This window comes from Triturus cristatus, chromosome 2_2 (genome assembly GCF_964204655.1).
Source record: "Triturus cristatus chromosome 2_2, aTriCri1.1, whole genome shotgun sequence".
Lineage (NCBI taxonomy): Eukaryota > Metazoa > Chordata > Amphibia > Caudata > Salamandridae > Triturus > Triturus cristatus.
The window spans coordinates 701,725,108-701,739,628 of NC_140582.1; the positions used below are offsets into that span (position 1 = coordinate 701,725,108).

Consider the following 14,521-nt stretch of genomic DNA (forward strand, 5'->3'; position numbering starts at 1 on the left):
TCTCATAGTTCTTTCTCAGGTGCTGACTTAATAACCTGGTATTCCTGCATCCCTGAAGGGTTATATTTGCAGGATAAGTACTTGTGTGTACAGGATTATTGATGTGGGAGTTCTGCATCGGGTGTATTCAGGGCTTTGCTGCTATCTGAGGTGCTTAGTTAGACTGGGTTTTCTGGCCCACCCACAAGGTAAAGGCGGTTATGTTTTCAGGTTGACCAATATATATATGGAGTAAGGTATCCCCCGCTGAACATTATAAGGATATTGCAAGTCAATTGGGAGCTCCATAACCACATAGAAAAACAAGGCTGAGTTCCTTAATGAGGTTGTGTAACTTCAAGGTGAATTACAATATCCTCATCACGTAGAGTAGGGGTTCTTTATCGCTTATAATACTTGGTCATACCATCACCTTTTCCACACACCATTTCTATCCTTGTAGTTCATTTATTTAAAAAAGAGAGCATGTTTGCAAACATGAAGAATAAAAATAGAATCTCTAATGCAAAATTAAATGCATCAAAAAAGCTGTCAGGTATTTGTTGAAAGAAGATGTTAGAATCAGTTTAATGCAAGTCAGTTTTGTTTATTTTTTAAAAAAATGCACAGTAGCTTTGAATGGGTAGAAGCATGCAAAAAGAGTCTAACTTTTCTATAGTTACCTAAGGAGTGCAACAAATAAAACATGCTGCCATGAATCATCTTTCTGGAGGTCACTTTCAAGCTAGAAAAGCAGAGCTGAAGAAAGAAAAGCCAATTGTCATTTCAATTGGCCCCATGACCTGACCTGCAAATCCCTTGTGCTGCTGGCGGCAGCATTGTGATGCCAGAACTCAACTGTATTAAGTTATTATAATCTTTATAATCAGTGGCTGGGTGTGTCACAATTCGCTGATTATATAGAAATTAGAGACAGGTTTTTATAGAGGGATTGCAGAATCCCATCTATTATATGCAAATATTCTTCACTGAAGGTCTATATGTTAATTCTCCTCATACATATTCACTGGAGGCATCATAAAAACCTGACTGGGTTGTTATTACTAATTGATAGGTCAGTGAGCTCACCCCTAGTGCACAGGTGTGCCCCGTATGAACTTGCAACCTGCAAGACATGCTTGCCTGCACATTGAGCAGTGCAGTTAGTGGAATGCGACTGGCACTTGAACCCTTGGAGCGTGACTGGACTAAGCCAGTACCCCGTCTGAATGTACAATGTTACATTCCTTCCAGTTTTCTTATGTAGGCTAGGTTGTATATATTACATACATATTGTGCACAGAGAAACTGAGTTATCGCCATTTTGTTTCTTAAAAAGCTCAAAGATATGTGCACCCGAATTTTTAAAGCACACATCAAGCTTTCGTTAATACACAGATTTCCCAACACACAGGCAGAGGTATTATCCTCTCAACTCTCCCAGCAAGGATTAAAATCTAGACAAGCACGACGCGTTTCTTCTAATAATTCAACAACGGAGTATTGTTTTAAAAGAGCTTTCTTGCAGGCAGTTTTGGGAGGTATCCAAGGCCTGTTTAAGGAACTGTCAGCTGCATACCACAGGAAAACAAAGGACAGTTGTTGTAGGAATTAGGCCTGCCACTTTGAAACCCTTCCACTGCCATTCATTTTAAACAGGAAGGCCGCCATCTTACATTTCAAAGGGCCCTCCGTCCGTGCCCATCTTAATTACAGGAAGAATAGCGCAGTTGTGGTTTGAGTGGCACAGCATGCCATGACATTGTTAACCTTAAAAGACAGTAGGCTTTAGCACACGGTTCCTGGGTAGAAACCTGATCAAGGGACTGGCAGCCAGGTGTTAACTGGGACTAGAGTCAATATTGTTCTATCTATAAGAGTTGTAGGAATCCACCATTGCGCGGCCCACTCAGCTGAGTCTACAGGAAAAGCAAGTGTATGGTCACCTTTCTTGATATTTCCTACCGGTGTACAACACAGGTTCCTGTTTTTTGCCATTATGAACAAGACAGCAATCCGCGGATAATATTTGAATTAATCTCTGCAAAGAGGAAACCTGCAGAGTAGTGGATTTTACAGGGCTTGGGTGCTACTGTATTGAGACACTTTAACTTAATGATCAATAACTTTCTCTATATATCTGACTGTAAGATCCTTAAGTGGAATTCCTGAACGAATTTAAAAGGATTGTTTTATCAGATCAGTGGATTGGAGTATAGTAATAATGTCCATTTTATCAGGCTACCGTGTCTTAGTATTTCTTGGGTTTCTGTCCTTCATTATTGAACAGCACTTTGAGTCCCTAAGGGTTCTGTCAGGCAGTATATAAAACCACATGAATAAATATTGAAAGGAATTCAACTCTTTGAAATTGTGTTGAGTTTTTCTTTATGGGGGCACAGGCTCTGTTACGTTCTCTATGCAAACCTAATTTTGAGGAGTGGGATGGATGGAGCCCTCCCCAGTTGTAACGCCCTGAACGTCTCAGGATCGTTTAACAGACACGACAATGAGGACGCAACCACTTGTGAAGGGTTAGTTCTTTTAATGAAGGCAAATAAAATACAAAGAACAAACAAAAGTTATAGTCACTGGAATCCTCCAGGCTAAGTACGTTACCAGCCCACAGCACGGATGGTCCTAACCGTCCTCTGCATATACGCCGATCCCGGCGTATGCCAACAGAGGGCAGAAATGAAATGGCCGACAATGCCAATCGGTAGGCTGTGAGGGGCACGAAGAGTGTTGGGGAGAATCGAGGAGTCAGGGAAACACCCAGCCGGGGTCTCTACCTGAAGGGAGCAGCCGCTCAACCTCTTCCTCAGACTGCACCGGGACGCGGAGTCACCTCCTGGTGATGCGTCACCGATACCCCAATCACAAGCAAGAAGACTGAACCGAGAGCAGCCGCTCGATCGATCCTGTGGACTTCCGAGTCTGTAACGCGGCAAACACCTCCTGGTGTGCGTTACAGCTGGCAGTCCCTGTGTCTCTGGTCGGGCTGGGAGTTACGACTCCAACCAGCAAAAGCGCCACTGCGCTTGGACTCAGCCGAGTCAAAAAGCGAAGCTCAATGGTTGACCGGTAGAGCTTCCGGGTCCTTCACAGGTGACGATGGGGCAAGACACGGCCCAGGGAGTAACGACTCGACCTACCTCCGTTCTTGCCTTACTGGAGCACCACTCCGGAACACTGCTCTTCACGAAGCAGGTACGTCGGTGTAAACACAATATCCGACAGCCTTGTACCTCCCGGTTCCTCCCTTTATAGGGCGTGTTTCCCTTGTATGACAGGAATTCTTGACACCAGTGCACAATTAGTGCAGCACATAAAGTTTGGTCTGTACACATAAGCTTTACCAGAGGCATAATGTGGAATATTGAGCCAAAAAAAGGAAAATGGGAAGACACAATGGGAAAAAGAATTTGCAACTCGGTTGAGGTGAACGCAGCACTGTTAACAAGGCTGTATATTCACAATAAAGGTGCTACTTCTGAGTGATTAAAAAAAAAAACGAGGAAACATCAGTGGGGGCTGGTACGCAACAGGGGCGGGTGAAAAAATATATAGCACTTACCTCTGCACAGCTGCTGTCTCTCCTCTGTCGTCTCTCCTCCTGACTCCCGGATGTAGAAAGCACACAGGCTCCCCTAACCCCATCAAGACGCTGCAGTCACCAATGGTATGAGTGGGCTGGTTTGACGCTCAGACAGGGAGTGGGAGCCTGTGGATGTTCTCCACCCAGGCTGTTGTGCAATACAGCCAGGTGGAGAACATGCTAAGTGTGCATGACTGTTTGGCCGGTCCAAGACAGCTATCTAAACTGTCATGCGCACTTAAGTTTGCATATTTCCTCCTCCCCCTGCTCTGACAGCTCTGCCGCACCGTACCCTAACCTGGCTTGCTCTGATAAATAAAATGATAACATTGTGCTATTGTCATTGTATGTTTCCTTTTTTGCACTGCTGAAAAGCAGTGGGGTGACGCTCCTCTGCCTTATCCGAAGAGCTGCCTCTGGTTAACACCAACAAACAAGAAAATAGATCTCTGCTTTTTGAAGTAATGCCGACCTAGTCTGAAATATTAAAATCACTCAGCGAAGTGTCTTGATATGTTGTCAACCTGTAAATGTAGCTTCGGACGTTGCAACTATGAATAAGTAAGCTGAACATGCATTAAGGGGTTATTGCCCGAGTGCAGGCAGAATTAAGTATGTGCCTGGGTCACTCCCCTGAGTAAGTCTCGCCTACCTGACTGCTTTTAGTTGCCTGGTAGGTGAAAGCCTCTTGTGGATCATACTATAAAGTTACAGTAGGCTTTGAGCCTGCCCACTGCTTATCATTGGTTGGATTTATTCCCACTCATTTGCTGGCTTCATATTCATGGATTAACATTCCTTTTCTTGTGTTTGTCTCTCACCTGTAGCATGGCTTCTTTACCATCCTTTTGTTTGGTTTACTTGTATCCTTCCACTGATCTCATTTAGGGGGCTGCACTTTACTTTTTCTTAAAGCACTCATTGAGCGTGCATGTGTTTTCAGGGTCTCTCCATCATGTGCAGATTCATCCTCACCAAATCCTCATATCCTCTTCCCAAGCATTCTTAATTGCTCTCTTCTCCCCCTTGCGCTCTCCCTTAAGTGCTGCTTTTTGCACCTACTCTGTGTTGCTCCCTCCTTTTCTTTTTATAAATTATTTTCCCCTTAATTGCTCCTCTTGCCTGTAGCTTCCCCGCCTCCTCTTTGTTGCTTCCCTCCCACTTGCTCCATCGTTGCTGCTCCACTCCTTGTGGTAATTAAAGAGCATTATCATTTATTAGGAGGACCCTTGCTGCCAGGCTGCTCTGCCTTTAACAAAAAATCACTTTAGCACATGTGTATTTTTTTATTTTACCGATCCAGTGGTGTCTACCATCCTATATTTGTAAATACAAAATGGCTCCCACACCAATCAGTCTCATCATGCATCTGCGTGCCTACTGAATGGCGGGGTGCCAGTAGTATCATGACGAGTAACCGCTATGTAAGCGTCATATGGGTTTTTTCTTTTTTTTTGCCACTGCTTGACAGCATCACCAAAAAGTGTTTTCTGTTTTACCTATGCTGTACACCATTGTCTAAAACCATTGAAAAAAGCCAATGGCTCCCAAAAAGGCAAGACCTATCGGGTTTGGCACTGCCTGTTTTTGGTTTCCATGGCAGCCGTACTCGCTCTTTCACTAGTGAGGTTATCCTGCATTCAATCCAACAGTACCAATGGGCGAAGAGTACAGAAGTGTCTAAAATGAGTAATTTGTACTGCATCTGTCAGTTAACCCAAGTTAAAAGTTCTTTTGTGGGTATAGGCTGCTGGGGTAACGTGTGTTTTGAAGCATGTGCGCTTCTCTGGGTTGCCTTAATGTTGATGAAATTGGTCAAGTGGGGGAATTCTGTTTACCTCACAGCAAATGGATTCCGAGACTTCAGTATCTTTTTGAATAGGATCAGTAAACGGTATTTCTGTACAAGGTCATTAATGGTTTGCATTCACTATGTATTAATGTGAGTCGTTCGTACTTCCTTTGTAGGATCGATCTTAAAATGTCTGGAGGCCAGAGTGGGTATGAACTATGCGAAGCCAAAGCAATCCTCAGCGAGCTGAAGTCCATCCAAAGAGCCATCAGCTCCGGCGAGAAAGAGAAGCGAGATCTGATGCAGGTACGTGCTTTTTTACCTACCAGGGGTGGTTGATGTGCCTATGAATAGAGATATCAAACAGATGCCCAAAAGGGTAAGTTGTACCAGGGCCGGCGTTAGGCATGGGCAGTGTGGGCAGCTGCCCAGAGCCCCGCAGCCTTCTAACTGCAATGGGGCCCCCCATGAGCCCTTCATCCTGTTGAAAATGTGCCTTTGTACGAGTTCCAGGTGGGCCGGGAGGGCCCTTGGGGTACGCAGTCATGGTGAAGCGTGAAAGACCCAAGGCGGGCCCCCCTCTCCTGGGCCATACTGCCATGGCTGAAAGGGCAATATGACTCCCTAATCACTTTCAGCTGCGGCAGACTGGACAGGGCAGGGTTTCTGGTCAGTATCAGCTTTCTTTTACTGGCACCTCTTTCTCTTAGCCTAATCGCTGCATCTGCATGATAACAGCGGCTAGGCCGATGCTTGAACTCTCCTGAGGTGCGAAGTGAGCCCTGCCCCTGCTTAAAGGAAGAGCAGACATCCTGCAGGGCTCACAACAATGCAACAGGTCTCGCATTTTTAAGATTTAGAGCTATTGGCGTTGTATAAAATAATAACCTGGTCAAGCCAAACATGACTGTTTAGTGCGAGCTACGCTACTTGCTGATTTACCATGTGCGTGAATTTTTGAATGCATAGGGCCTTCAAGAGTGGATGCAGAAAAGCAGCCTTAGTAGCAAGAAGGGAGCAAGTGATCGGAGATTACAAAAAAGAAAGCAAATGGGGCTGAGGGCGAGTGGAAGGAGGTGGGGGGGAGTTAGGAAAGCAGGGGAGTGCATGGTGGGTTATGGGAGCAATGGGGGGAATGATGGAGCTAAGGCAAGGAAGAAAAAAATGGCATGGAGTTGTAGAGGTGTGAACTGGGCTGCGGGGCAGGGAGATCAGAGCATTGGTGGGGGGCAGGAAGACCACTTCAGAGGGTGGAAGGATAATTTGAGAAAGAAGAGGAGCAGAAAGACCAGAGGAATAGAAGACATGGAGAGGTAAGGCAGGAAGAGGCGCATTGGTGTTGGAGTGGAGTAATGGAGAGTTATGTTTAGGAGCAGCAACACTCTTATTAGTATACAAACTGAAAAGCAACCATCTCTGTACTGGGGTTTCGCTCTCCACTTTCTTGCAGCAGGGAGGAGTTGAGGGCTGGGGCAAGGGGACGGGGAAATAAAGTACGATGGTTTGAGTCAGCTGAGAAAGGCCCTTCTTGTGAAGCAGGTTTAAATGAGAACTCTGCTTGGATTAGTGACACATTCAACAATAGGGCCCTATATATCCTGTTTTATTTATGACTATGGCTGCATCCTTCGCTGGAGAGCAGCATCAGTACTGTTACTGGCATGACTCTGGGCTGATGGTATACCCGGTATAGAAGGCACTTGCCAGAACGGAACAGACACCAATGACTTGCATGTATTTAAGACTCAGCGCACTTCTCAATCTTAGGGGTTGTAGTCCACAGGACAATTCCTCTTACTGGCAATATACCTCATTAGGACTACTATCCCCAGAGGGGCTTCTTAAGCTACTTTTACAGATGGGACTCGCTGGACGCAGTGAAGCATAGTGGTGTTAAAACTAACAAGTGGTGGTTATGCTGCTAGCAAACCACAATAATGGCTGCCTAAATAGTAGCCATCTCAGTGATATCCACTTCTTGCAAAGCTGCTTCAACACTGTCAGAAAATGAATGGTCATTTGACATCTCCTATGAGGTCACTCCCTTTGACATTACATCTTATGCAAATTAGAGGGGCCTCGCATATTCCTATCCTGCCCAGGGCCCCACAAATCCTGGGACCGGCCCTGAGTTGTACCTTCCGTGGTATTCAGACTCATGGTTAAAGCGAATTCGAAACGAGCAAAATAGCTCATAGGCTTGAAGCCTATGCACAGGAGAGATCGTAACCCAGGTTTTTTCACGAAAGTGGAGCCAGTCGAGGCCATGCTGCTGCGAGTTGGGACTCGGAAAGCCATATTACCGTAAAATACTGACAGGTCGTATCACATGATAATTTTTATGTATGCAGCAGATTGTTTTTGCTCTGTTTTTTTAATCTTATAAAATAAAGAGTGGAGAATGTCTCTTTGCCTTAAACTAAAACCTGGCCCAATCTTTTACAATTGAAATATCATTTGGAAGTATTTTGCCTTTATTGGTTTATTATTTTATTACATGCTTTATTATGTAAACAGCAAGAATACCACAGGATAAGTGTGCGCCATTGTTTGCCCTGCTGAAGTGGCTGTCGGACTAAATCCGTCGACACCAAATATTGTATTACAAAGGACTCAGTTCTGAAGGACATTTTGCTTTGGTGAGTATTACTTTGAGGAGTTGGGCAGGTTACTATTAGCATTAGTGTGTCACAAGTGCAGGGTCGCACTGGCCTATAGGGCAGTCTGGCAGCGCCTGTAAGGTCGGACTCCCGGTTCAGTACTTGGTCTGTTTTTTTGGCTATTTGTCGGCCTGTGTCATGCAATGGTGTACTAGTGTTTACTGTTGGTTTCTCTGATATTATCACAAACATTGCCTACAGCAAGCACAAATGCAGCCAGTCTACCAGCTTTGCAAAACACATATACAGGGTGTCTTCACAGGCTCAGAACTGACCCGATTTACAAATTTTGCAACTTTTCCTTTAGATATCTGATTCCCCTTATAGGGTCTACTTTCAATTTGGTGCCCAGGCCTATTTTGTGTCTCAGTCCGACCCTGCACGAGTGTGAAGTGGCCCACAGAGCGCTCCTGGAAGGGGGCGGTGAGCGATACTCTCTTGTATTGCTTCTCTGTGCAACACAAACGCCCATTGAAGTGATTGGGTGATATATTAGTGGAAATGGATAGATTCCAGCGTCTCTCTTATATGATGAACAAACATTTTAAGGGCACACCGGGACATGTATGAGTTGTGGTAACCCCAAAATATCCAGGTTTCTGTGAAGAGACTAACCAGTGGCAAAGATGCCATGTTGCAGTACACGAAGGTAACTCATTTACGATATTTTGTTAAACACCTAAAAGGGTTCACTGATAAAATATCGATGGTAAAAAACATCGGTAGTAAAAACATTGACAAAAAAATATAGAGAGTAAAAATATAGCCTCCCTATACTTAAACCGGTAAGTATCAAAATATTGAATCAAAAATATCGAAGTTAAAAATATAGATGTAAATATTACCGATTAAAAAAATTATTAAAATTAAATAATATATGTTAAAAATATAAAATATTAATATTAGCTTTAACAAAGTAAATTTAATTTAATATACATTTTAATTACATTTAAAAATTAAACTTATTTTTCTGAATACAAACAATAATATTTACATATACATATATTTACTCTAAAATAATGTATTAACTAGTAACTAAACTTTTAAATTATATAAAAATAAAATATGTACATATATCAATAATTTAAAATTAAAAAATCATTTTATAATTAATTAAAACTTTAAACTATTAAAACAAAATTAAAATGTATATTTCGCAACACAATAAATACAACAGTAGGGAAAATGATAGATAGCAAAACAATTAAATTTACTATTCCAACTGCACTAAGTACAACAGAAGGGAAAGTGTTGGATAGCGGAGGGGTAAAAATTACTATTCCCACTCCAGTGAGTGCAACAGTAGGGAAAGTGTTGGATAGCGGAGGGGTAAAATGTATTATTCTCACTCCATTGAGTGCAAAATTAGGGTAAATGTTGGATAGTAGAAGAATTAAAGTGTGACGAAGGTGTGGTGCAGCGGCCAGGACGGCTGACTCCAGGACACGGGGCTCACGGTTCGATCCCCGGCAGCAGGTTAGCCCAGCACCTTGTGACTCTGGGCAATAGCTCCCTTAATCTTCCCGACGGCCCCCAGCGACAGGACACCTCTCCAGAGGTAGTTGTCCGCTTTACAAGTGCTGATATTTATAGTGCAGGGGTAAAAATTACTATTCCCACTCAAATTAGTGCTAGAGTAGGAAAAGCGCTGGATAGTGGAGGGGTAAACATTACTATTCCCCCTCCAGTGAGTGCAACAGTAGGGAAAGTGCTGGATAGCGGAATGGTACAAATTACTATTCCCACTCCAGTGAGTGCAACAGTAGGGAAAGTATTGGATAGCGGAGGGGTAAAAATTACTATTCCCCCTCCAGTGAGTGCAACAGTAGGGAAAGTATTGAATAGCGGAGGGGTAAAAATTACTATTCCCACTCCAGTGAGTGCAACAGTAGGAAACGTATTGCCTAACAGAAAAACAAAAATTACTAACAACATTTAAACAATAAAAAAAATTAAATAATCTTAAAGAAGAGTAAACAATATTTTAAAAAAAATACAATTAAATATATTAAACATATAAAAAGAACCCATATAATGGCAAGTACATATAACACAAACCTACAAATATGATATAAAAAATAATAAATACATTTATAAACAAACTTTATTTAAAAAGGAATACAAATTAACAAACAAATTATTTAAAACTTAAATGTATTTATTTTATTGCCTACCCTATAACACCACACCAATAAAAAAATGACTAACATTTTTATTGGAATTTATTAACATAATTAATAATGAATTTAAAATATATTCTTAATAAAAAAGGATAATAAACATTCATTAAGTACACATTCTTTAACACTATAATACCCACAGCACACACCTAAAATTAATTACACAATTATGATTAATTACTAATTAATTTAAATTAATTAACAAATAACTAATAATTCATCAATAACAAAATTAATTACTTTCCACCATTAACACCATTTATACCTATAAACACCACAACACACACCTAAAATTAATTACATAATTACCTTAATTATTTACTAATTAACTCATTTAAATTAATTAACAAATAATTAATAATTCATCAATAAAAACACCTACACCTAACACCACAACACACACCTAAAATGAATTACACAATTACCATCATTAATCACTAATTAATTGATTTCAATTAATTAACAACTAATTAAAACTTCATCAATAAAAAATGATTACTTCCCACCCTTCCCACCATTTACACCTAAAATGAATTACACAATTACCATAATTAATTACTAAATAGCTAATTTAAATTAACAACTAATTAATAATTCATCAATAAAAAATAAATTACTTCCGACCATTTACACCCATAAACACCACAACACCCACCTAAAATTACACAATTACCATCATTAATTACTAATTAATTAATTTAAATTAACAATTAATTAATAATTTATCAATAAAAAATAAATTACTATTCCCCTATGAACCCACAACCCGCTACGGAACTAAAAATGCAAAATTCAATAAAAAAGAAGTAATACCTGCTATAAATAATCAATAAAATGTATATAATTAAATTACTTCCCACCCTATTCCCCTATAAACCCACAACCCGCTATGGAACTAAAAACACTAAATTCTATTAAAAAAATTATTAACTACAAAAATTTTAACACGTAAGAAAAATACAATCAATTCCTATACAAAAACAATCGCACAGATGTAAAATATATACTAAAACACATAACATTAATAAAAATCGATATTTTTAACAACTACATTTTCACAAACGATATTAAACACTTCGATATTTTTTAAATCGATATTACTTACCTAAAATCGATATTTTTGACCACGGCGATTTCACTGTCGATATTCTTGACCCACGATATTTTTACCACGATATTTGTGCAATTCGATATTTCTACCTCAATATTCTTTCTCTGCACCACCTAAAAGCAGATGAATCACACTTGCTGAAACCGACACTTTTACACATAGATCTTTACCCATTTGGCACTTTATAGACCTACAGCCGGTGAACTGAGTTATGGGCTTTGATGCCAGATACATAGTTTAATATTACAGCTGAACAATTTGCTAGCAGAAATATCCCCCTGAATTTGCAAGTAATTTATATGAATTTACAAAGCAGATGAACTGAAATGAATATCTGATTTGTGTGGCTGCATAGCAGACTCACAGCCATCCACACCGGCGAAAAGAAACCATAAGTGAACTGATGCACAGGAAAGGGAAAATGCTGACATCTAACCCAAATGGTATTAAACAAATACAGGTATAATATCCACAATTAAAATGAAATCAAATAATCAGTCAAATTCAAGGTTATTTCCCAGATGCTCTGCATTCATCGAATCTTTCCATATCCTACTTATTGAAATGCTCACAGATTCATAGAAACTGGTAAAAAAATATGTTAAAAGCTGGGTGCTTTTACCAGTCAAAGGTATATTTTGTATGTGTTGCACTGGGTTCTGCCCCAGCAGTATGCCTGGATTTATTGATTATCAGATCACTTTTTTTTACTTTTTTACTTTGCGTAAGCCTCAACACCGGTGTCTCTCCCATGCTAATCACATGGTAAAAGGACTGCACATGTTAACCGCCAGTGTCTGCCTTTTAAGATAAGGCCGCTGCGATGCAGCAAGGGTAAGGAGCACTTGGCTGGTTATACGTCAACACAAATGTCCGAGCTGCATGTGTGAAACTAATGTTGTGCGCGGCCCAGTAACAACGCACAGGTAGCATGGTGCACTGGGGATTCTGCAGGGTTAGATAGTCAACTGGGATAGGCCTTGTGAGAGAATTGTACACTGTTAGGGAAAGTCAGAGTGCTTTACTGTTTTAACTATAGTGACATTCCATTATACACACAGAGAGGGAACTGCCTTAGAATGTAGTTTAACATCCCCTTGACCTACAGAGACTATTGTAACTTCCAAAATGATAACTGTACTTCTAGTGCGTCATTCAACATTTTCATATTCTCCTGGCTCAGCTCAGGATCAGAGCCCAGGCCTTGTGTCACCATGCAGTACCCAGTAACGACATTTTCTCAAGCAGCAGGAACAAAGGCTGCCCCCACAAAAAAAAGAAGCAATTAGCAGTATTTATTTCAGTTCATGAGAAGGTAAGGGGTGGGGCGGATTCATCCGCACTGAGCCCTCTGAACAAAGGAGAGTGCCAAGGCCAAGAACCCCTTTGAAATTCTTGTGTGCAAGTCCCTTGCAGTGATGTCAGCCAGGAGTGAAGATGAAACCCCAGAAGCTGATGTGGCCAGTGGCTCCTGGATGATACCATTTTGGATGGTCCCAACATGATGCTCGGGAGGGCTGGGCCAGGAGTGGGGGGTGATGTGGCACCCCTGGATTGACTAGGATTGCCTGTCTTCTGGAATCTTCCTCTCCCCTTTGAAAACCCACGCACAACGGCAAGGCTCTTTTTGCCTATGGACTTTCTAACTACTACACTACTGAATGCTGGGACTGCATGGAGAACTGGAAGGAGGATCCCCCTGATTCCCACTTAGGACATAGGACTCTGTCCAGTTGACCCCAGGACCAATGGGTCTCCCCAAGGACCTGTGAGGCCTGCCCCTTTACTCCCCCTGAGGAACAGATGGGGGATTCCCTGAACTTTTCTGTGCCCACCAACACAGCTACAAAGGAGAACTGGTGCAGGAAGTTATGAGGAGTAGCTTTTGGAGGACTGTTCTGCTTTGAAAGTGAGTATGGTTGTTGCAATTGCCCCTGGTGGATTGAGCTCCCCACCGGAAGTAAAACGAGGCCAAGATCATCCAAATCGGCCCAATGGGGCACGAGTTGCATCATTTTTAAGTTTGGTGATCTTTTAACTTTCTTGCTTCAGAGTGCGTGGGGCTCAGCTGCTGTTTGATAAATTTCCCTCAGGGTGGACCAAGGCCCGGGGGATGGGACAATGAAGCTCTGGTATCTGATAAAGGAGAGAGGGCATGGGTGGGGCCCCCTCCCCGTTGCTACATTTCACCCAGGAACCCCATTCCCGTGTGTGGATTTATGTTCCCCCCATCCCTGGAGCCCTGCGTGTTCCCTGGTGTCTGGAAACTCCATCGCACTTCCTCAAGATTCTGAAGATTGGGGGGCACGTTTGCACTTCCCCCGCTGAAGGCAGGAGGGGCCCAGGATCCTATCTCTGAGCTCCATTAAGGAGGATGAGGTTGGGGGAGTGCCGCTGCACCTTCCATGCATGGCCCACTCTCCCCACTCCCTGTGTTTGGGAGGCAGCTACAAAATAGTGCACATCTTCCCGCTGTACCCGGCACACCCAAATGCAGGCTGCCGACTCCCGCAGCAGCTGGCGTGTGTGGTGCTGGCGAGGGCATCTGGGCGTGGCTACCCCAGCTGCCCTCCATTGAGGACAGTCAATGGGGATCCCGGGTGGGACAAGGCCCCTGACAAATACGTAAAACGGTGTAGAGGGCAGACCCAAATGCAGGCTGCCGACTCCCACGGCAGCTGGCTTGTGTGCTGCTGGCGCGGGGAATGGGTGGGGGCAGCCAGGGGTGGCTCCCTGAGCTGCCCTCCATTGAGGACAGTTACTGGGGTGCCCGGGTGGGACCGGGCCCCTGACAAACATGAAAAACGTGGTGCGAGGCACTGGCAAAAATACAAAATAGATGGAGTAATCTATGCAGCACAGTGGGAGTGCCCCTGCTCTAATATTCACTGCGTGTTTCGCAATCGCCCCATAATGCTTTGTGGAACTCTTCAGATGGAATGCCTTTTTGCCCATATCTCAGTTGGTGGTGGTCTTAGGACAATGGGACCACCACTAGTTTGTTCAGCACGACATGCTCCTTCTCCCCACATCGTCTACTGGGTCCTCACCCTAGGCTAGGGGAGATGGCAAAATCACCACTTTTCCCACTGGTTGGTATATTTTCAAATTCTCCCTGGCTCTGTCTGGAGCTTTTGCTGTACAGCCGAAAGTTAACACTCCAGGCACCTGGTGTTTGGTAATAATGTAATAGGCCTGGAG

The 14,521-nt window shown here is 42.7% G+C and overlaps 1 protein-coding gene across 1 annotated transcript in view; it reads left to right on the forward strand.

Moving 5' to 3' along the window:
* WWC2 (WW and C2 domain containing 2) overlaps nucleotides 1-14,521 on the forward strand; it is an 851,690-nt gene that overhangs the window by 402,285 nt on the left and 434,884 nt on the right. The window contains exon 6 of the mRNA XM_085641882.1: nucleotides 5,546-5,675. Coding sequence (XP_085498008.1) covers nucleotides 5,546-5,675 — 130 coding nt within the window. The remainder of the gene's footprint in view (nucleotides 1-5,545; nucleotides 5,676-14,521) is intronic.